The sequence below is a fragment of the Anopheles ziemanni genome, chromosome 3 (genome assembly GCF_943734765.1).
Source record: "Anopheles ziemanni chromosome 3, idAnoZiCoDA_A2_x.2, whole genome shotgun sequence".
NCBI classification, from domain to species: domain Eukaryota; kingdom Metazoa; phylum Arthropoda; class Insecta; order Diptera; family Culicidae; genus Anopheles; species Anopheles ziemanni.
This window is the reverse complement of record NC_080706.1, coordinates 44,156,584-44,180,721: the sequence shown is the minus strand read 5'-3', so window position 1 is coordinate 44,180,721 and position 24,138 is coordinate 44,156,584. Positions and strand designations below refer to the sequence as shown.

Below are 24,138 nucleotides of genomic sequence, written 5' to 3'. Positions count from 1 at the left end.
CCAGGCTCAGCCCCACGCGAACACTTCGCCGAACTCCGCAAACGGAACCCAACGGAAAGACTTCAACCGATGAGCGACGAACCGCGCACCCGGGCGAAACCAAACGAAAGACTTCAACCATTTCTCGCAAGCGACGAACCTCGCGTCAACGCGACCGAAGGTAAATAAACCAAAGCAAATCGCCGTGGCAAAGGCTCAAACGAACACGAATACGACGTACGTGGACATACTTTCCACCGGCACCGCAAGTATCGCGAGGATTTAAGAGCCGTTCTGCACAGAAAGGCTCCAAAGAGTTCGGCTCGAAAGAAAAGGAAAAACAAGGTTTGCACCAAACTGCTGTGCCGCAGCTGAGCTGAGTTGAATGAGTGGGCGATGAACCTGGCTCGCCTTCCTCGTATGCCATAGTGCGAAGACCACGCATCCCATGCAGCGAACTTTTACGTGGTTGGATCGCACTGCAGGAAAAGCAGCGCCATCATCAGAAAGCGACGCAACGTTTCCATACAAACCCTGGTGGAGGATGCACCTGAGCTCGGCGGACGACGGAGTGCATGTCAGCCAGCTATCGACCACGAACCACTAGCCGTTTCATTATTTTACGCCGTGTTCTTTAGTGCTTAAGCGATAGATCGTGGCTAGAGAAATTTATAGCGCGCCTTCTGCTACTGGCCGCACTCTCCCGGACGAGGTTTCTTCCATCTGGGCGAAGGCAGGGGGAGAGGCAGCAGAGTTCCGGAAATTTATCTTCCGGCAAACATCGACCGCAACAACAACAAACACACACACTCGCGGGAAAAGGGTGCTTCTCGCGCGCGGTTTGTTGTGCAAGGCAAGGGCGGTTCGTCGTTTTCTGCAGTGGGTTTGCGCATTATTGTGTTGGTTGTTTATTGTTTTTAACATAGTGTTCACGATCTTGCCACCGTTTCGTCCGTTGCTGGTGGCGAGGAGAAGGAAAGAAAGCAGGGCAAGAACCAAACGATGGTTTATCGTGTGGTCGGCCAGTGGAACCGCGCGGTAAAAAGGGGGAGGTTGATTAGGTTAAATTGTTGCACAGCAAGTTAATTCAATTCATTTCCACCGAACAATCATTGAATGATATTCGATAGGCTTTCGTTCATACGAGAATATAAAATGCAAATTGCAAGTAAAACTACTTAATATTTCATGTTGGTTGTATTTTCGCCACAACGAGAGAATCACTTCAACGTGTCATTATTGTATCTGAAGGTTGTGCTTAATGTTTCACGATTTTTAACGAAAACTATATGAGTCAGGAATTACGAATCACTTCGGTTAGAGGCCATCTTGAAGTTGGCGGAGCTTTGAATGCAAACAATATCAAAGCATTTCAAACCAGAACTGGCCACCGTTGAAATGGCCAGTGTAACAGAGTATTTTCATCAAAAATATACCTTTCCAACGGCGACTCTGTTCCTTTTTGGTGAGTATAAGCATTGGGCGCGTGCAATCAACCGCAACGAAACAAAAAATCGGTGAGCTGAGAAAAGGTGACTCAAGACGTTTAAATGAGAGGGTAGAAATAAAAATCCCCCCTCGGAACCAAGTACACCCCCCTCATGCAAGAGTGAAGAATATCAGCAAAAAAAACCACCTTCCTATAATAATACGAAACGTTCCTCACATTCTCGCAGATTCTTGCCTTCGGTACGAGGAGCGGCCAGGTGACATAAGCGAGCATGAACGGAGACCACGAAAGGGGCCGCCGGACGACCTGCCGAAGGAAGGAAGTGGAAGAACAAGTTTCCGAAACACCAACACAGGCGCAACACGGGGAAGAGGAGTGCGCCTTGAAGGTTTCCTTGGGTTACGTTTGCCAAAAGGAAACTTCAAAAATAAAAGGCATATCGATACCAACGTTCGCCCTTTCGAAGGCAGCGGGAACAAATGAGGGAACGAGAGGACCGAAAACAAAAATCGGGCAGCATACAACAACATCAAACAATCTTAAGCTCATAACACGATCCCCACCACTGACAGTCGCTTTTTCGATCTTAACTTTCTGGTCCAGAATGGTTACTCAATCTCTTCTGAGTCAACGTCAGAAAGTGATCCAGCGGTAAGAGAAGACGTGGAGAAAAAAAAACCGTCCCGCCAGCCGAGCCGCACCGCATTTTGTTTTTCGATTCCTCCGAGGTTCCTTCGCCAGCATAAAAAGTAGAAAAATGCAGACAACGGCAGCCAGGCGACACAGCCGGGCGTGGAACGGGTTTTCGTTGAGTTCAGAAAAAGAAACGAACAACAACAACAGCGAAAGAGTTTAAGGAAACGGAAGATCGACGAACAACAACACCCGGGTGTGATGCTGCAGGGGTCGATCGCAGAAGGAGCGGGGGAAAAAAACAACCCCGACATCCCATTTCTGATAGAACGAAAGAACGGAGAAACCGAAGGGAAAAATTAACGTCAAATAAAGACACACACGCCCGTGGAATGATGAAAATGTACTTCGACGGTGTTGAAAACGAAGGAGCGAATGATGGTGGTGAGGAATGAAGCGAACCTTAAGGATTCCTCGAGCCTTATGATGGCCATGTGTGCGTGTTTTTTGAGTGTGTTGCAAGAGAAATTAGCGTACAGTACTTATTACGGAGTGCGTACAGCTCCTCCGAGATAAAATTATCAAGAGCTGGGAAACGCTAAAAAAACGCGCGAAATTTTATACACTTTGAAGTAATGGAACTGTACGCGTTAGCAGAAAAATAGTAAAAGAACAATAATGTAAATAATTATGTTTCATGTTTTTGCTTATTAAATACAGGGACAAGAAAAAAATCATTGAACGTGGAAACTTGGTGGAAAAAGAAAAATAAAAAAAGACGCGAATTAACAAAGAGTTCGTTAAAGTCGTACAGGACATCTTTACTTTTCGCTATTCGTCTTACAGTGATGCAAACCGAGTTGAAAAGGCATAAATTACCGTGTCAACTTGATATGCATATGTATTTTAAAATGGCTAGAATACTTCCCAAATTACAATGCGATTCGATTATGTTTTTTTTTTGTGTTGCTTACCTTTGAAATCGTCTCCGTACACGTACTCCAGAGTTGCGGCTTACGTGTTCCACCGTTTTGAACGAAATATAAATTGAACTCACAGTTCGACTAGCTTTCACTTTAGGCTCCGTGTTCCTGCTCCGGTGTTGTCGCCAAAGCCAAAGCGAGTTGTGGAAAAAGGACACTTCACTACAGGGTGATTGCACTGTTTCAAACGGAAGCACACAACACTTTCTTCGCCAACAATTTGGTGCACCTTGCGTAAATTAACGACGGCAGTAATTTTTTGGGTAAAATAATGGAACGAAACACGCTTAAAATTTTATCGGCTTGTTGAGGAAATATTTTTCTCTCGATGATGTTATGAGATGCTTTGCACTTTTATTATATATTCTCTCCTCACCTCGCCTGCACATCAAATAAACGATCAGCCGTAGTTGTAAATCACTTCCTAAAATTGAATACAAAATAGCATTAATAAACTGGTGTAGCGAAACAGAAGCTAAAATCTAACACATTTTCATTAACATAATTTCTTATTCATAAGAAAACTATGTATGAAAACAACACCATTGGTATTTAATTTAAGTCCTCTCGGTAGCTTCATCTTCTTTCGTTTTATCTCAAGCATGGTTGATATTCTTTTTCGCAAAGGTTGATTATGCATTCAACGTCATATAACATTCACAAGGACTTCGTAGACTTTGGAGAATATTGTGAGGACTTCAGTCGGTTTGCCATCTATTGATCAAGTAACATTCGCAGGGATCTTCGTAGAGTTTGGAGAATATTTTGAGGACTCCAGTCGGTTTGCCATCGATTGATCAAGTATTCCTACGCAGGGAAAACCGATGCCTATTTTTCCACTGCCCACTTTTCCATCAACCCTGCCGTCGATCCCGGAGGTACTATTTTCATCCGCGGGATTGCGCTTCGAAATCCTGAGGAAACGTAATCACGCACGCAACACCCACTCACACACTCGTACGCCCGATCTCCATTCCACGCAGCGTAGATCGTGTGTTCCTGGAGCGAAACTACGGACACTATCAACTTCAGCAGTGTCCAGTCCTCGCGATCGCACCGTGCCTCGCACGCACACCACCTTGCTCCGAATCCCAAAAACTAGACTCGATGCCCTGGATGGATTGGAGAAATCGAGCCTGGTGGGCATGCGTCTCGTTGCTTGTTAAAACGATGCATTTTTAAACCACGCACAACCCGCTACATCGACTCGAGCCATTGTTATTTTAACCACAGATCATCTAAATAAACACACGGCAAACCAATATCGTTCACCGGGGACTCGCTATCCCCGTTGCCACGCGACGCTCGAGACGATCGTGTAAATGGACAACAGAATCCCGGCACAAGCACAGCCTCAAGTGATAATGATGGCGCCGAACGAGGCTAAACTATGCACATTTTATGCACGACACTTTCTTCTAGCATACAAATAAAGTAAGCTAATACAGTTTACCAGATAAAAAACAACTCACAACAGTGATTTCTGTTTCTCCGTTTTAAATTAAACATTCGGACAGCCTGCTAACCTGAACCGTACACGTCGATCGCCGGAGAGTAACTGGCAGCTCAAGCTGAGTTGAGTTTCAGAGAGACTGAAAAAATATGTGTGTGGAAAATAGGTGCAGAAACCTTGGTAGGAATTTCAAGCTGCCAAAACAAATTTGTTATTATCTTTATGATCGCATAACCAATTTGTACTTTTAACCCCTTAAATGAAAAGTCTTTTTAAGATACACAACTTTATGTTGCAAACGATTTTTCCAGCATTTTTAGTTTTTGAGAAAATTAATTGTGTGGAAAAGAGATAGAACTCTACCGGAACAAGGTAGATAAACCAATTTAGTCAAATATTTACCATTTTCCAAATAACTTTTTATTCATAGAACCAATATTCACAACAAACCCCTCAAATGAAAGGTCTTTTTCAGACCAACAACTTTGTACAAGTGAATATTTATCGACCGTTTCTAGTTTTTGAGGAAATTAATGCTGCGTATGAATAGATTCACAATGGCGGATGTGTGTCATTTGTGACATTCACACCGAACCGGTACCGGCAGATTACCGATTACCGGTCGTGAGAAACTCCTGAAAGTATGCAACCAAACCACCATCAGTACACGCCTAAATGTATGCAAGTTATCTTTGAAGGAAACCGTTGACTGTTTGAAAAAGAAATTATTCGGTCTACAAAAACATGTACTATTTGCGTTTTTATGAATCCTATTAAAGAATTATTACTGTAAAAACAATAAATACAAACTGTATTTCTCGCTATTAACTCTACTTCAGAGAATATCTTCAAGTCAATTCGTTATTTCTTGCTGTTAGCTCTACTTTAGGATGTTATAAAAATATCGAATATCAATAACCAGTGTTGCTTTAGAGTTTAGTAATACTTTGCCAAGACTCAGTTCATAGTAAGGTTTTTGTGCTGTGGAAGAATTAAAGAAAGCATTATAGAGCAATAGTTTCAACATTGGAACAATATTAGATCAAGAAATATACAGCTGATAACAGGCAAACAAATTTCATTTTGGTATGTCGCTTCAATTCGGTTGAACCCAGCATCATGCATTGGAAAATAGATGGAATCAGCAAAGTGTCTTAAAAGCTGTTTATTGAACCGGATTTATTAATTCCATAGATACGGTTAGATGATGTCAGCTTCACTGTGCCGTGAAGAATCCTATTTAGTTTCTGTACAGAGGTGTCCAACTTCCCAAACCCAATTTATTTGTTTGTCATCCATACAAAAATCGCTACCATCTTCCGACGACTGAAATTGTACTGAACTGTTTTTATTTATTTGTGCTGGGTTTTTGTTCGTATAGTGGGAGTAAGCATTGAAAATAAAGCTCGCTAGCGGTGGAGACATCCGAGATCTTTACACGATAGCATATGGATAGTTGTAGCTGTACGCTGTGGGTAAATAAAAAAGAAGCGTTGCATTGCATTACTTTGAATGTTGAAAAAGTGTGGACGCACGACATGATCATGATGCTTAGCTCACCTAGACTAGGATATGCATAGGTAGCATAAGGAGAGATAACACTGCTGTACGGTGAAACGTAGCCGGTATAAGCATAAGGATATGCTCCGACCGAGTATGCCACAGGTGCCGCTGCTAGAAACTGTGCCTTTGGATCTGGTTTCGGTTCCGGTGCTGGTGCTGCCAACGTGCAGGCCACTACAGCCAAAACAACAGCGATCTAAAACGAAATATTCACCGTTTTTATTTTTTTTTTTTTTTTGCAGTTACAACCAACAGCCTCACTTTAGCAAACATTTTTCAACGTCTAAATCACAAACACACATCACTCACCACAAATTTAACAGCCATTTCGATTTGTTTGTAGTGAGATTTTTCGCGATTTTAACAGCTGCAACAGAGAGCTCTGTTGAATGAGAATCACAAGGCACGAAAAATTTTACACTACCAACAGTATTCACGTTCCAGGGCGTAATGATGTGGAATTCGGTAGTTCATAGATCTTTTATACGCTCGGCATTCGCTTGCTATCGATTCTATTTCACTGCGTGTCGGGTCTATATCCATAACTTCGCCGTGTACCATGACATTGGACAGTCCGGTCACGTACGATCGGTACGTACACCTCGGCGCAGGGAACGATCATCATCCGTTTTAGTGCAACAGGAGAAGTGCTACAAAATATGCAATCTATTGAATGACCTGTCCACGGACTGGGGAATCATAGCACTAGTACACGCCCATGCGGCCCATTTGCAATGAAGACATTATATTGAAATTTAGTCGGTCCTTTAATTCGTGATCCACGATATTTCGTGGACAGCAGTTTTCCGTCAGCCGAAACCGAACGTAATTGGTTCACCAAAGCCACGAATATTGCTTTCAAGATGTTTTCACTTTCCGACACACGGATAAGAATTACATAATTGAAAATGAAAACATAGCGCCGAAATTCAACTTGTTGCCAGAACAAGCCTAGTTATTTTGATTCGTCTCTTAACCATATATCATTCGCCTGTTTACTATGAAACGAACTTGACAATCATTTATCCAAATACAAAAACGAACCCATTGGCGGATGTGTGTTGACCATGTGCTAGGTTCCATGATACCTATTGCACGTATTGATTGCACATATTTGGGAATACGATAATGGAGGTTGTACGTGTTTTGGCGAGTCGACCTTGAATGTTACCTGTGGGGCAGAATTTTTTTACCTGCAGTAAATTATGTAGGTGAACTTGAGAAGTTTAGTTTTGGTACTTTAATAGCCTTCCTTATGCTTCTATCTTCGAGCATAGTTGGCTGTGACCGTCGATTATAATAAATTCATACGTGACCATACGACAGCTAGATACACATCAGATACATCAGGAACATTCCATTGAGTTTGGGCATGGGACGCTGTGAACGAGCAAAAGAAGGCAAATCATCATTCTAATTATATATTCAGAACGCTAATCCATCCCTGAACTGCTCCCCCAAACCAACTCAGAACAACTTCATGATACAATACATGAAGCATGAGAAGCATTAAAAGAAGTTATGATATAATAATTCAAAGGGTTTGTTTTTATTAAAGCCCGACTGTTCAACCCTTGAGTATTCATTTACTCTAGAAATAACCTTTGGGGTACGGGATAGTCGAGCGATTTTGTCGAATAAAAATGTGCCTACGTGCAGTTGGACAATCCCTCGTGGGCTGGGGCTCGAGAGGACTGACTATCTAAGTACACAACGGGAAGAAAGTTTAGTAAACCCTAAATGGGCAGTTATGATCGAAGAAATGTTAAGCCAAAGAAGAAGAAGCAATAAATGTTCCATGTAGCAAAAGGCACTGGAAAACATAAATATAAAGGACACGTGACATCCATCATCCATTCAAACATCTGCAAAACTTTCCGTTTGTTAATTCGTGAACTTAACGTATGACGGTCAAGTTGAACAAAACGACAATTTCAAATTCTGGAGGTGTCATACGTTACCAACATAACGCTTCATAACGTAAACAAAGGTTGGGTGGTGATTAAATGTGGTGACTATTGACTCATTGTGTCAAACATTGAAAAAATCTTCCGACGTCAACAACTTTGCGTAAATATAACAAAATGGTAAGTGTTTTGAGAGGCGATTTCATCTAAAAATAATTGATTTGTACTCCTTATAATGCAGGATGTGAGCGCTTTTTCCGGGGATGATTTCGACGTCAGTACGTGGATCAACCAGTCATACGAGCGGTCTCAAAATGCTGCCGTTTCCGCTGGTAGCCAACCAGGCGGCCACGCCAGCAGCAAGGAAGCATTTGTTTCCTCGCTCGTGTCGAAGATGCAACTCTACGTTCAGCAGATTAATGTCGCGTTGGAGCAAACCGGTGGCCAGGTGTTGAAAAACATTCCGAAGGTGGTCAACGATGCCCAAATGCTACAAATCGAATCCGGTCTGCTTAAGCAGCGCATGGACCAGGTGCAGCGAGAAATCTCACACTTGCACACCGAAACCGGCGACTGCATGGCCAGCCTGGAGCGGTTGGACTCTATCAAACGGCAGTTGCAAACCTCCAAACAGTGCCTTCAGGAAGCGGACGGCTGGGGTAAGTTAGCCGGCGAGCTAGACGATTTGCTGGAGAAATCGGACATCGATGCTTCGAGCAGCAAGCTGCTGTCGCTGCAGAAATCACTCGCCGCTCAGGTCGCGCTGCACGGGCACACGGAGCGCGAGAGTCAGGTGGAATATTTCAAAAATCGCCTCGAAGCCCTCATCAGCCCATCGGTGGTCGCTGCCATGCGCTCGATGGACAGTGCCGCCTGCCGACGATACGTTGGCATATTCGAGGGAATCGATCGGTTGGCGCAGTTGAAGCAGTACTACCGTACCGTGCTGAAAAGCTTCGTTCAAGAGCACTGGCGCAACGCCGTGGACGGAAGTGAAAGCGGAGGCTCGGGTGTGCTGAAGGAGTTCTACGACGTACTGGTGGAACTGCTGAAAAATCACCTTCGCTGGTGTAACCAGTGTTTCGGGAATGCCAACGATTGCGTACTAGCCGTCGCCGAAGCGCTGGAAAATCTCGATCCAACGCGCGAAAGTGTGGTCCGGAGCGCGTTGAAGCGAGCGTCGGATAAATTCTGGATGTTGTCTCAATTTTCCCTTGCTAACATCGAGGTGGGTAGTAAGGTGGAAGCTTTGGTACGTGGGCGATCCCAGCAAGACGTCCACTGCGATGACGAAACGATCATCGATCGGTTGGCGATCTCCATGTTCCTGTACTTCGGTGTTTTCCTCAAGGAATATCCTACGATGGAAAACTCTCAGCTCGAACTGTCACTACAAAATCACACGATCGTCGGACCGACCCCATCGGATAGTGTGCACAATCTTCAAAGTGCCAACGTGATAGTCGTACGCTTGGCTACGTCAGCGATGGACCGTTGTCAGGTAATCACCCAAAACTGTGCTCTCCTATCACTGGGCAGCGTGGTGCAAAACTATCTCACCTCCTACCTGGACCAGTACAACAAGGTGCAGAAACAACTGGCCGCTAGCCAGCCGAATCAAACGGACTGGAATCTTCTGCAGCTGAGCGTGGTACTTCTCCAGTGTCTCGGTGGGTTCCGCCAGTCCGTGCACGAGCTCGAGCACAGGTTTATCCAGCAGGTGTTAGCAAAACAGGCCCAGCTCACTACAGGAGCGAAGGAAGCGCGCTTCGAGTACCGCCTGCACACAAAGGGCGATGCAAACGAGCTACAAAAACTTGCCACCACATTCCAACAGCAGTCCCAGCCGGCATCGGAAGCCGGACCCGAACACTTCGCCGAGTTTCACGAGCGAATGAAGCGCACGTGCGAAGACATCCACGACACAATGCTGCGGATAGCGTTTTCACCGATCACGAAGCATTTCAAGCAGATCGAACCGGCAAGCAACCCGGGATCGATGGATGCTTTGCCTGATTACAGCTTCGCCCCGCAGGAGTACATCACTCTTATCTGTCAGTATTTGCTCACGCTGCCGCAGCACCTCGAACCACTGCTGCTTTCTCCGGCAGCCGTGCTGAAGACGGTGCTGGAGGTTGCGGACACGCGGTACGCCTCCAGTCGCCCCGGGGCGGACGTATTTTTGGCGCTGGTCGTCGAAGAGTCGGAGGCGCTATATGTGGAGCAGATAGAAAACATCTGTTCGCTCAGTGTTTCGGGCGCAAAGCAGTTGGCAACGGATATCGGTAAGACAAGCGGATGCAGTAGTTGTTGATGATTTACCCGGTTTCAACCTAGGCAAAAGTACAGTAACGATAGCTTCTATTTTGCAGAATACTTCGGAAGCGTGCTGGAGGAGATGGGCCAATCGCTGGGTAGTAATTTGCAGCAGACCGTCAAATTGCTTCGTGCTCCGCTGGAGTCTTATTCGGCTGCCGCGGCCGGTTGTGATCCGGAGCTGGTTGCCGCCATCCGTCAAAAACGAAATTTGATATCATGTTAACCAGTAGTTGATATTTAATAAAAACAAATGCATTCTCGTGCAATATCCACAAAGAAAAGATCAAACCCAACCTTTTCATTTGCAGTGTAATCCCAAAGAAAAACAGTACGATAAACTTTGAGTTTTGTTGTTCTCTCTGGACATATCGTCATCTCCATTTTATTGGCCGCGATGATCGTACATACATTTCGTGTTTTTGTTTTTCCGTTTGTCACTGTGTATTTACATTCTTCTTTTAATTCACGCGCGGGAGCGTGCGTCGCGATTCTTGTTTAAAAAACGGATTTCAACCGCCAACGATACCTGTAGAATATTATTTTCAAACAGCTCAAGTAAGCCAAAATTACCCCTAATTTGGGTGTGTTAAAAACACAATTAATTTATCAAACACCATGCCTGATTGGAAAACCATCCTTTAGTGGTGCATCGATAGAGAGGTCACCGGTAAGACTATCGAAACAGGCGGGCAGGCAGTTACAGGATCATCAACAAAAAAAAGGATAACACAATTATTCACCCGCCGACCATCAGAGCTGCACTGACCAAATTATTTGTCTATCGCATCTTGCAATTGTTTGCTGCAAGCGTTTGTTTCGTTTTGGGAAATTGTTTGGAAATGATGAAAAATTCCGTTCTTTCCATTATTAAATGGTAAAATGTGTATTAGAATAAATACCTTGCATTATACTAATAAGTTACTAACAAATGTTTAAAATATTTGCAAATTACATCTTTCTACTGAAAATACAATATGCTTTCAGAAAAAATCATCCATGTTAAAGAAAATTGCACATTGATGAAAACTGAGCGGTCGGTGGGTAGAAAAGTAGGCTATCCATTTCGTTTCGCATCCTATCGCCCTTCTTGGTAGCCCCAATGGGTCTCTTGCCTGCATACACTGTTTAATGCCATGTCGATAAGGAAAAAAAACATTTTAAACTAGTCCCTGCTACAATAAAAGTGGCTCTATTCACTGTACTGTTGTTTACACTGTTGTTGCTCTTTGTCCTAGGATAACAAAAAAAAAGTCTAATCATCTAATTTTCAATTCAACAAATTCCACCTATCCAATCATGTTTGATAAATAAAACCATTTAAAATATTTATTTACAAAGTCCATACGCACGAATGTGTACAAACTATACAGGCCGTTATGTTCGTTGCACTACTTCCGTTAAAATCTACCATTTGTTATGTTAACACATAATTTTTACTCTGTATTAAACTAAGTTATCTTATGCTTTATACTACCTTTCGAAATAGACGAATAATACAATATTGATGTTTCATTGCAGTTTTATGTTCTTATGGTGGACATGGACCACCGACTGCAAAATCAGATTTTACGAGACAAGAAGACGATTTCGATTGAAACTACAATGAAACGTAAACACATGTAATGGTATATATGCAATTTAAATACGCACCGTCCTTCAGACGAGTATTATCGACAACCGTAGTCGATAACTCGCGATTTTAACTGTATGTAAAAATCGTCAAGCCCAAAAAGAACCAATTTCATCCGTGCCTTACGTGAAGGTACTCGTATTGAACCATTACGAAATCGATAACTCATATGATGTGCTACCTTTCTTGCTCTATGTGGCACCTAATCAAAAGTAATGCTTATCGTATTCGATAATAGCGGGTACTGCTAGTTTGATTCTATCGGCTGCTCCGGATCGTCGTTGCCAATGGTGATCATCATTTTCTGGTCCGAGCTGTCGATACTGTCCATCTCCTCCGATCCCGAATGAATCGACCCGAGATCCTGGAAAGACGTGGGTAGAGTAAAAAGAATATTTTACTTAACTTAATTATCACATCAGCCAAAGCATTTATAATTTTGCAAGAAAAAACCGAAAAACGACGCGAAAAAGAACTTTCAACACATAAATCTATTCTGCGTGATTACTAGAAACTTAAAACCGATATTGCAATGTACCGTAGCAAAACAACTAACTACTTTACTTTATTTATGCTGTGTACTCTTGGAACGATTAATCGGTGACGGCGTCCACACTGCACCTTCCACCCAACCCTCAACCCAGAAGCAGCACACACTGAAGGCGGTACCCTTTTGGTTTACCTTTAAATCGGCCAATGTTTCGGCCGACCCGTTCGGTGACGACATTCGCACGCCGTCGGCATCGTTTTCATCGTCGTCGTCCGTTTTGTAGTCAGTGTCATCATTTTCAAGGATTTCTTCCTCCTCATACAGAAGTTCATCGCCAGACTAATTATACCGTCACGCAGTAAACCGTGCACAATGACCCGGGGGAAAACACCACGTAAAATAGTATCCACCATACCACCACGTACCATACCAACCAGGTACATCAATGTACAACAGAGCGTGTAATATAGACGGAAGGATCGAAATGGAAAAAATAAGACAAAAGAAAAACACAAATAGAAAACGAATATTATCCACTACGCATTAAGGCTACTGAAAAACATGCTCGGAGAAAAGAAAGGTAAACTAAAAAGGTAGACAAAGGCATAGCACACAAACGCGACGAGTTGTGCAATACGTCGCAAATACCTAACTGTCGATTACTTTCAACTTTTTTTTCCGTTAAAAAGTAATTTAAAATTGAGTATGTTCTTTAACGCAATGCTACCAGAGAGTGTATGCTCAGTACTTTACGAGTTAACAATGACTACCGAAGGAAACAAAGCAGGACACCGTAAAGAACCCCCATGCAAAGTGAGTCCAGGCGGTTGAAAGGCTCAACCGAGGTTAACTAAAGCTTGTCATCGTCAATAACCTCTATGTATCTTACATGGTCTCGCTTCAATTTGGAGTGGGTACGTATGTGCTTGGAGAGATGATCGCTACGCATGAACTTCTTGTTGCACTCGAAGCACTGGAATCGCTTCTCGCCAGTGTGGGTTCTCCGGTGCCGCTGCAACTCGTCCGAGCGCGTAAACCGCTTCCCGCAGTACGTCCAGTTGCAGACGAAAGGTCGCTCACCTGGGAAAAAGGATTTAAAAAAAAAGTTAAGCAAAGTATGATCACTCACTCGACCCCAAGTGCTAGGGACACCAACAAAGATATATCGAATACAGCATAAGCTAAGATATGATCGACATCATACCTGTATGCCATCTTAGATGCGCCCTCAAATGGGACGTTTTGCCGTACACCTTGTTGCAGCCGCTGACATGACAGATGTGTTGCCTTTTCCGGTCCTGCGTTCCGTCACCTTTCGCCTCACAGTTTGGGCAGGAACAGGCCACTCGGCGAACCCGTTGCTTCGGCACACCGCCGTTGTTTGGAGAGATCTCCCGAGGCGGCGAGTATTTTCGACGGCGTTCGACCGGAGCGGAGGAAGTATTGTCTGAACTCCCAGCACTACGACTAGTACCTCTGCTACCACCAGTACCAGTTCTAATACCACCACCGACACTGATATTAACGTTAACGGATGTTTGGCCCGTCGCACCAACGCCAGTAACCACTTCAGCTCCTCCGCCTTTGATAGCGATCTGAGTAGGCTGCTGCTGTTGGTAGGGTGTCGGGGTCGAAGTGGTCGTGGTGGCAGACGGCGAACGTTTGGGCAACGTGAGCCCCAACGTACCGCTAGCCCCACCGACCGTCACTATCTGCGCAGGGTTGCCTCCAACTGGTGACGCGATGAGCGCCGTTGGATACGCGTCGGTGGCTGCTGCCAGTGCCGCTTGCGGCGACGACAGGGGTTCCTGCTTAATCAAGCACTTAGCGGGTTCGCTTGGATCCGGCTTTATACTTGATGATAGTGGATGCGCCGCTGCCTGCTGAAGGGCTGCCGCTATAGACTGCTGCTGCTGCGTTTGCTGCTGCTGCTGCTGTTGCTGCTGCCCTGCTTGAGTGACCGGGTTCAACTGAGGCTGCGACGCCGCTGTTTGCGGTTGAACCGGTTGCATGAAATTTGTCGGTATCACCTGAACGTTCCCGATACCGGGGATGTTTTGCACGGGGATTGCCTGCAGCTGCTGTAGCGTAATCTGCTGCGGCCCGGCTGCGGTTGCTATCGTTATCGGTAGCGCGCCGCCGGCGATTTGGATCTGCTGCTGCTGTTGCTGCTGCTGCTGCTGCTGCTGTTGTTGAGTTGCTCCCGTATGGCCCGAAGCTGCTGCGGCTGCTGCCAACTGCTGAGCTACAGCTGCTGCCACCTGCTGTTGCTGATGTTGCTGCTGTTGCTGCTGTTGCTGCTGTTGTTGCTGCTGAAGCTGCTGTTGGTGCTGTAGGTGCTGTTGTTGTTGTTGCTGCAGTTGTTGCTGCTGCAGTTGTTGCTGCTGCTGCTGTGCTTGTTGTTGCTGTGCTTGCTGTTGCTGCTGCTGAGCCTGTTGTTGCTGTTGCTGCTGGTGGCCACCGGAGGGATCCTGCCCCGCTGCTGCAGCTTTTGCCGTACTGACCACCATTGGCCCGTTTGGGCCATTCTGAATCTGCTGTGCTGTGGCAGCCGCCGTCGTCTGACCCGGCTGCGGCTGGAGGATTATGTTTGGGTGCATGGATGCCGCCTGCAGACCAGCCAACGGATTCAGCGAGGTTAGCTGGATCTGATGAATCTGTCCGTTCGGGGTAATGATATTAGCCATTTGAGGCATCTGCGGTATGACTTGCATCTGTGGTTGCATCATCGAACCGAATTGCTGTACCGGCACTTGGACGGTATGGTAAATGGTCTGTCCATTGGCGGTCGAGATCGGCATCTGCACGGGGATCGTCTGTTGCATGGGAAACTGTACAACCTGCGGAAGCCCCGTCCCTGCCGGACGAACTTGCACATTTTGCCCTATAGAAGAATAGAGCGAAAGAAAGGAAAGAACGAATTAATCAGGGGGTCTGTGCGAGGGGGGGACTCAACTGAGTAGGCGAACACAACGAGAGTGATGTTTCAATCTACGCTAAAATTCAAGAACTACTAGATTACTGACTTAAGAACCTTTCTTTTTTAAAAAAAAAACCTGTTTAACCCAGATATTCTAGAATCGTTAATACGTTAACAAAACAAAACTAATACTGACGACTACACAATGTGTACGGGTGCAACATGAAACCGTTGTTATTTACCTCCATCTAGCTTAATCGTTGTAATATTATTTGGGAATTGATTTAAAGCAGCTATCGTCGACGCGGGAACCTGTATGTTCGTGCCAGGTATTGTATACGTTGCCTGCTGGAATTGCTGCATCTGCTGAGCGGCGGCGGCTGCGGCTGCTGTCTGTTGTTGCTGCGCTGCTGCTGCTGCTGCAGCTACTGCTTGCTGTTGTGCTACTATCTGTTGTTGTTGCTGCTGCTGCTGCTGCTGCTGTTGTACTTGTTGCTGTTGTTGCTGCTGAACGATCTGTTGCTGGCTTTGCTGTTGTTGCTGCTGCTGCTGTTGTACTTGCTGCTGTTGAGCCTGTGGCTGCTGCTGCTGTTGTTGCGTCTGAGCCGTTGCTTGGTGGTGCTGTTGGGTCACTTGTTGTTGCTGTTGTTGAACTTGTTGTTGCTGCTGCTGTTGGTGCTGCTGCTGATGTTGTTGTTGAACTTGATGCAATACGTTCGCGGCGTTGGGCGTTCCCAACGGGATGGTTATATTAGTGCCCGGTATGGTAAGTGTAGCCTGACCCGCTGTATGAAGATAAAAGAAAGCATATCGAACGATTGTTGTTTGGTGATGTTAGAGATGTGTGATTTGCACGTTTGTTTGCGAGTGTACATAAAAACGACTACGCTAGCAACTAGGTTCAATTTTGTGCTCATTGATTTTATGTGCCGAACAAAGCTTATCGCGTTTCTTGTTATCACATCCTATGTTAGTACTTATTTCACATCACAAACCAAAATGAAATAAGTAGTTAAACTTTCGCAGTTTATTTTTTAATGTACTAGCACCGTTCATCGTTCTTATATTGGAGACCACGAACAAGAAAGTCTCGCCGCGAGCGACACTACTTTCGCATCCCAAAACACTGATTGACCGATTAGCATGGGCGATTACCCTTACTTACCGGCAGGTAACTGGACAGCCTGAGTCATGTTCTGCAGAAAGTTGGCTGGTAAAACGCTCCCATTCGGTGCTCGTATGATTTGTCCGGACGGTGTGATAAAAGCCGGTTGACCATTGATTTGCACCGCCTGTGCACCGGCCATGAGCTGCTGCTGGCCCTGAAGCCCACCCGCAGGTACGTACAAAGTCTCCTGGCCACCGTCCAAGCTAATTGTTTGCACTGGCTGCACCATCTGGAACAGTCCGTTTTGGTTCTGTATCAACTGCCCTCCACCTTGCAGAAACTGCTGCGGTATTCCCTGGAGACTGACAATCTGTGGCTGGGACATCTGCGAGGGAGAGGTGACGAACGTTTTCATCGGTGTGCCGACCGGTGTGGAGCCCGGTGCGGTACCCGGTGGCCCTGCCGACACCTGTACCGCCTGTCCATCGGCCGTCGTGAGTGCGTTCAACTGATGCTGCGGAAGAAAGTTCTGCAGCTGCTGTAGTGTAATCACCTGAAAGAAGCGCACAACCAGGAAACGTTACAGCATTCGAGGCGAACACGTTTGAACGCATACTGACCTGTGGTTGTGATTGTGCTGAAACCTGCTGAATTTGTGCCTGCAACTGAGCCTGCTGTTGGGCGTGCTGCTGCTGTGCCTGGTGCTGCTGTTGCTGTGCATGTTGTTGCTGGGCTACTGCGTGCTGATGAGCTTGCTGCTGTGCAACCGCCTGCTGTTGCGCAGCTACTGCTTGCTGCTGTGCTTGTTGGTGTGCCGCCTGCTGGGTTGGATGCTGTTGCGCATGTTGTTGTTGCTGATGCTGCTGCTGTGGCTGCTGCTGTTGTTGTTGTTGCTGCTGCTGCTGCTGCTGCTGAAGCTGCTGTTGTTGTTGTTGCTGCTGCTGCGGCTGCTGCTGCAATTGCTGTTGCTGCTGCTGCGCATGTTGTTGCTGCTGATGTTGCTGTTGCTGCTGCTGCTGCTGTTGTTGTTGCTGCTGTTGCTGCTGTTGCTGCTGCTGCTGTTGATGCTGCTGCTGCTGCTGCTGATGTTGCTGATGTTGCTGATGCTGAACATGCTGTTGGGCGGCACTTTGCGGCTGCGAAGCCGCCATAATCGCCGCATTGAGTTCATTGCCCTTCGTAAGGTAAAGTAATTAAAAGGATAGAATAATACGAAAATGTTGATGATGAATATTAAACTTCCTTTGATGAGAACAATCAATGAAAACACAGTACATTTATAAAACAAATGAGTTAACACCAAGGTGAAGCATAATCATAACCAAAGTAACCCAAAAATTGTTGTGATTGTGTTGTTTCTTGTTGTTTTAAGGGTGTGATTAATGGACAACGAAGGAACAATTACTTGCAATCAAATAAAGTGTGAGAGGGGCACTTCATTAACAGTGTGTTGAACAAACACATCCAGATATTAATTGCATTCAATATAAATAGGACTGTTATCAACCAAAGGTGTAAGGCATTAAAACCTAAATCATAACAAAATAAAACACTGTTTCCGTTATTAGTAGCATGGCTTTGTTTTGTGTGTGATTTAATATCCAATTGTTCAACTAAGGTAAGAAATTATTATTTACATAAATTAGATTAAGAAGAATGAGTTCTGGTAAAAAACAAAAAAAAAACCGTTACAGAAAACAAAAACCCAAAAGCGAAGAAAGGTAATGTGGTGCAAAAACGAGGCCGAGATTCTGTCGACAGGAACCTCTAGCCATTTAACGGACCTGTAATCCTTGGGCCTGTAAGTGTGCCACCACCGAAGCACTGACGATTCTGATCTCCTGTCCCGGTGCTAATGCACCCTGGCCGGAATCCATCACTTCACCGGCCTACACTTGTCTGTGGTGCAGTGTTCCGGCGACGTCCATCGTTATTTGCTATATCGTTTCTGTTTTTATACGGATTGGTTTACGATCTTTTCGCTTTTGAGTTTACAACTGTTTATGGGCTTAGCCGAACATTTATGCTAGTTTATCGAAGTAATGATGCACAAATCACTGTAAAGAGTCATAAACGGAGAAGATGAGTGGATGGTTGTTTTTGTATGCAGAGATGGTTATTCGTTACATGATCTTGGGAATATTTCGACATGAGGCTTTCAATACAATCATCGTCAATTTAAGAAATATTTGAGATCGCTACGGTCAAGATTGCTACGCTCGAGAAAAGTATTTGGGGTCTTCAAAATATTAATTTGAACATTTCAATTTTAAACACTGCCCGATCAGAATAACAAAAAGTCCAGGAGGATAACAGAAAGATTTGTTGATCCGAGGATAAATACTCTTTTGGAATGATATGATTGACTCTCACTGGGTAATATAGAGCATTATTCCGCCTTTCGCTCAAAATCGCTTGGGGAAAAGTGCGTAAGCTCGACATGCTCTCGTAGGTTTGGACTTCCATCCAATGTGTATACCCCCATGTTTCTGTGAATGAAGTGAAATACGACGCGAAGGATGGTACCAAAAGATTGAATAGCCTAAATTACGCGGGGAAATACATTGCGTAGAATTACTATCTATTTCTCGCGAGAGGGAGTTCCTTGTTTGCCAAATCTTTGATAAAAAGGACACAAGGTAAAATAGGACAGTAGACTACTCAAAACCACGTTGGACCTTCTGGCGGACGAAAGAGGCGGAGATGTTCTAACATTTTCAATTTTGACGGAGGTGGTAACAAAGTGCTTATAGCAGAAACTCCTTCTTTTAAACAAGGTGATGGGCAACGAGGTAAATAAATTTTCCTATAATATGCTAGATGGGTAAATGCCAGAGAAATAATAAATTTTCATGGAGTGTATTGAAAAGCAAAATGGCGGAAAATGGAGGCGCCACTATTCGCTAGGATAGAAAAGTAGATATTAAGAAAGGAAACTTATTTTGTCCATTGAACAAATGTGCTGCAAATGTAGTTCTCTTACAAAGATTCCCTCGAACTGTTGAATGATAGAAACAGGAAAAACTAATTCCTTTTCAACCTGCCTCTACCCTCCTGTTCCAAAAGAAAATATGTTTTCTAGCTTCTCTTTCACTCTCTCACAGGTCGTTCGATCTATTTCTCTATCCAACATCGTTCCGATGCATTGTTGTCTCTCCTTCATCTCCTCTCGCTCATTTTCCATGAGCCCTGCGTTTATCCGCCCAGAAGGAATAACTTTCCGTGCTATTGACGGAGAAGACAATTCAATTGCTGTTGCCTAAACAATATGAATGGACGAATTTTACTACCGTAGTAGAATCATCGACAACTCCACCTCAACATGCACGACCCCTACTGCTTAATTGAGAAGCACTTGGAGCAGTGTTATGTTTGGGAAATATGTCGCTTGGTCAAGTAGGCTAGTTTACTTTGTCGTACATTACCACTCTGCTTGGACGTGCGTACCTTCACTGAGCCCCCTTCGGGTGCACATTCCGATGCCGAGTTAAGGCTTTCCGGTTCACTTATCGGTTCCACTTTGATCTTCACGTTTTGTGTCATCTTTGGCACTAGTAGAAACGGAGGTTTTGATGAAAATACACTTTCGGGGTGTCTCCCGTTTAGCCTCCGCCCGTAGCTACTGTTTACCACTCAAACCAACCTACTACGGGCCTCCATCACTCTTAACACTTGATTACTGTTACACTGTACACATGTGGAGATACACACTTCACTGAGATAACTGTTTACCCACCAAAAGGATTTACGTTTTGTTTTCCATTTATTTAGAAGTTTTCCAGGAGCGTTGTTTCCGCTACCTTTTTGTCTCGGTTGCTTCTACACAGAAGTGATGACAGCTACGAAACGCACAGCATCAACCCGGCTAGTTTACGAGCTCAAGTTCAGGAGTTCATAAAATGCATCGGCTACAGTGCGCAACATAGCTTTGACACTACGTTATTGTTGTAATTTCTGAAAAAGAAAATACAAAATTTTAATTCCATACTCACAGCGCATAAAGATAATAGAGTCCATCTTTTGGTTTATCTATATCCATATTTTTGTACTCAGAACCAATTAAAATTTACGGAGTCGTTTTAATGCTAATAACCCCACGAACATTCAAAAGTTCATGAAATCACTAACAATACATTAAACAAATATTTAAAACTAAACTACGGACATTTTCACTTTTTAACCTTTTTTGTCATGCAAAGCAGCAAGATTTTATGATGCACTGTACAACAACGCATGTCCATGTGTTAAAACATTGCTGCTACGTACTGTTCGCACAAGCATTGTAAGAACAAAACATAGGGGCTCTGTGGCAACATACAATGTCTGGGATGGTGCTGAAGAGCAGACTAGCAATGCTTCGAAGTATAATCTACAAATCTAAGCAATTGTTACACGAGCAACGAACAAAATCACTCACTTGAACATTTGTAAACGAATCGTTTGATACGTAAAACATAAATAATATGAACGAACACTGCGTCACCTTCATACAACAAGCGCAACCGATGGCTACCAAACCCGTACTGAGCATGTTTCGCACACAGCCGCGCTTCGTGCCAGTCTCTGGCCTGTACAGTGTTTTCCCCGATTCTATCAACATTCTCATCGACCTACGAATAGGGTAGAATCAGACACCACTTGAGGGATGCACAGGCTCTTTTACCAAACTCCTCCTTATTATATTGGGTAAAGATTTAAACCAAGTTGGTAAATAAACTTAGGCAAACCTATATGACGGTCTCCAATTTCACAAAAATCAGATTTACAGTTTTTAAAACTTGACATGATGGTTGGTTTGCGTAAGCACTGTGAAGTAGCGTTTATGTAGCGTACAAGAAAGTGTCCGCCCAAAAAAAGAACGAGGACCTGTAGTGCGAGGGAGCACACCTTCTTTTTTTCGGGCAATAAAACCAGTCAATTGGCCAGCCTTTTCCAGAGGATCAACCACGCTGGTTCGATCGTATGATGAGCAACACGAAAAACAAGTTCATAGCCAACATGTGAGAGCGAGGACCACAATATGGAAATAAAATTACCTTTCGTATGTCGGTGATTCGTAGCTGCAGAGAAAAAGGATAGAACGAGCTAAGAAGGGATTTCAGTTTAGTTTGAAGTTCACCTCCTTGTTAAAACGAAAATAAAGATCCAACCAGTGAAGATTTACAACATCAAACGGTGGAAACAATTGACCATTTGCTGTACTATTTTATGTTTTTTCGAGACCGGTTTACATTGGAATACGAAAGAATTTATTATTACGAATATTTCATTCGACTTCGATATTTCTCCTCGAGTTTAGCACACCAAATCAAATGAAGAACACAATACCGTTTCCTTCACCTTCCTGCATAGAAATTTTAAGGGTGGTCCTCAACATATTCACGCACATCGAATCGCGGCTTTTCGATGCACAAGGCCTCCTAGTTTTTGGTTTTCGGTTCTAATTTTATGCTCGCCGGCTTCGGGCCAGACCAGCCCCGACGGAACCCCTGTCCCGATGCCAACCAGCATAAAAAAGGGGCAGATGCTGCATACGCGCACGCTGCATGGCAGGCAAACCCGGAGAAACCCTCACAACGCCTCGGTCCACAAGCCATGGGAGTGAAATTCGGAGCATCATGCTTGCTATCTTACTCTCGCGCATCGTGACCCCTTGCCATGTTTTTACAGCATAGCCTGCGGACGGAGCATATTCCAGGGAAATGTGGATGTAGTGCACATGCATGAAAGGAATACTTTGCTTGCCTTCTTGCTCGTTCAATTCGCCCGCTTGCTGGCGTTTCAGAAGACCACACGGAAAATGTTTATCTTCCCCCCACGTTTGGGCCACAAAGGGGGGAAACAGTGGTGGGGTTTAGTGGGTCGGGATGAGAAAACACATTCTCCACATCTACATCTCGAAAGAACTTCTCACGCATTCAGACCAAAAACGATCGTAAACGCCTGCATGAGGTATAAGCTGCTCGTGAAATGACTCCTGGAAGGCTGAACCGCCCGTTGGGAATGGTTGTAAAAATATACCATCCCAGAACCCCCGTTTCCATCCAGCACCCAAATCCGCTTCATCTGAGTTCGCCCGTTCCAACTCTGCCGAAGTGTGCATACCGGGAACAATCTTTCTACGCCTCTTGCTCACTCGTTTCGGGCGAGCCCAAAAACATAAAACCTGATGTCTTCTGCCTACCCTATCTATCGCGTTGTCTTTCCCGTTCTGGCCACAGGCAAATAAATGGCAACATTCGGAGCCGTGTCCTTCGTTGCCTTTAATTTCCATCGCCGGCTACCCACGGGTGCCCAGGATGTCGGCGAAAGGCCCCTTAAAAGGAAGCACCCTCTTTGTTGAAGGCCGAAATGAACCCCTCTGCCTTTGCGCTATTGCTTCCAAACATGCACACATACAAACATCATACTCACACACACACACACGCACATACACACTCGAGTGAGAGGATAACAACATCAGGGCGTTGTTTAGCGTCCTTTTTCGTTCGCTACTGAGGAGGGTTTGTCCAGCGTTTTTCCCTGCCCGGGTTTTGCCACTGGGACGCCAGGACGAAACGCCCGCTGAAGAGCACAGATTGTCCAAACAACACCGGATGCTACTACCGTTCTCTCGCACCTACCCTACCCTACCACATTCCCCTTTCGGTGGGCTTCTGTTGGCCAGCGACGCTTTTTGGCCAATGATAATTGTTCCTATGATAATTAACGCAGATTTCGATCTGCGTGCGTTTGGCGTAAGGATTCGCACGTGGCAGGGCAGGGCTTCACCGTGCGAGATGCGAGGATGAAGCGAAACTCCTCCTAAGATTTGCTCAGTAACACACACACGGAGTTAGTGCAGGAAGATTTCAATTCAATTTAGAAAACAGGTATGGAGGTATTTCGCCTTTACTTAGAATAAACCCGGGTTGCATACCGACACAACACTGATTCCACATCTTCTTCACTCGTTTTGAGCTTATCATCTTAATTTATTCGATAGAATTATGTCACCTTTCCATAAAACGTTGTGTGATAAAACATCTTACGAAATTGCTTGCTACATTAGGAAAAAATCATTCATCGATCTCTCCAGAGCGCAGATAAGGAAAAGCACACCGGCCAAAGCAAAGACGAAAAATGTTGTAGCCTTATTTAATATTAGGTGAATACCACACTCCTCCTCCGCAACCATCGGCGGCACCAACCATTGCCGCAGGTGCGGTATCGGAAATTTGTCTATTTAACCAACATTAAACTCCACCCGTTACGCCCATGTTTTGGCAGTCGCCGCTTCGATACGACGCACGTGACTTCTGGAACCTCCCGCCAACGTTGGTGGTGGTGATGGTGGTGTGGAAAATTTAAAGGATTCGAGTGATTTTATGTTTCATTATCCTCTACGTTGTATTATTTTCTTTTCGGATTTCTCTATTTCATTAGCTAACAATCTGATTTACATGAAGAACGTCCAACCGCACGTCAGCGGGGTACTGACGAAGTAGAAAACTGAAGAAATGTTTGTTAGAAAATGGATATAATAATACGAATTAATTGTTATCAGCATGGACAAGACTGGAGACTCAATTATGTCACATTTATGTCTGTTGTTTGCTTATGTAAGGTGACAGTGTACCAGCAACAATTGTACATCGTTAATTTCCCTTGATATAGTTTGACAATTTTCTGCCAAATATAGTGATTGTTAGCAGTAGGAATGT

The 24,138-nt window shown here is 44.7% G+C and overlaps 2 protein-coding genes across 2 annotated transcripts; one reads left to right on the top strand and one right to left on the bottom strand.

Moving 5' to 3' along the window:
• Positions 1–8,203: 8,203 nt before the first annotated feature.
• On the top strand, positions 8,204–10,513 carry LOC131284829 (conserved oligomeric Golgi complex subunit 7). Its single transcript, XM_058313689.1, has 2 exons — positions 8,204–10,253; positions 10,341–10,513. The coding sequence occupies exons 1-2, from the start codon at positions 8,204–8,206 to the stop codon at positions 10,508–10,510; spliced, it is 2,220 nt and encodes a 739-aa protein (XP_058169672.1). The 3' UTR covers positions 10,511–10,513.
• Positions 10,514–12,028: 1,515 nt separating this feature from the next.
• Positions 12,029–18,312, bottom strand: LOC131286090 (transcription factor Sp4). The gene is made up of 9 exons (XM_058314956.1): positions 18,220–18,312; positions 17,056–17,610; positions 16,493–16,988; positions 15,570–16,112; positions 14,819–15,291; positions 13,612–14,719; positions 13,282–13,487; positions 12,600–12,746; positions 12,029–12,281 (listed from the first exon to the last, which is right to left on the bottom strand). The coding sequence occupies exons 1-9, from the start codon at positions 18,310–18,312 to the stop codon at positions 12,165–12,167; spliced, it is 3,738 nt and encodes a 1,245-aa protein (XP_058170939.1). The 3' UTR covers positions 12,029–12,164.
• Positions 18,313–24,138: the final 5,826 nt, after the last annotated feature.

What these genes read in the sequence shown, in the direction of transcription:
- LOC131284829 (XM_058313689.1), top strand. Translation starts at nt 8,204, where the DNA reads ATGCAGGATGTGAGCGCTTTTTCCGGGGATGATTTCGACGTCAGTACG. An exon ending in GCAGTTGGCAACGGATATCG is followed by an intron (nt 10,254 to 10,340) that starts GTAAGACAAGCG and finishes TCTATTTTGCAG; the next exon opens with AATACTTCGGAAGCGTGCTG.
- LOC131286090 (XM_058314956.1), bottom strand. Translation starts at nt 18,312, where the DNA reads ATGGATTCCGGCCAGGGTGCATTAGCACCGGGACAGGAGATCAGAATC. An exon ending in CAGCACAATCACAACCACAG is followed by an intron (nt 16,989 to 17,055) that starts GTCAGTATGCGT and finishes CGCTTCTTTCAG; the next exon opens with GTGATTACACTACAGCAGCT. An exon ending in AAACATTGGCCGATTTAAAG is followed by an intron (nt 12,282 to 12,599) that starts GTAAACCAAAAG and finishes ACGTCTTTCCAG; the next exon opens with GATCTCGGGTCGATTCATTC.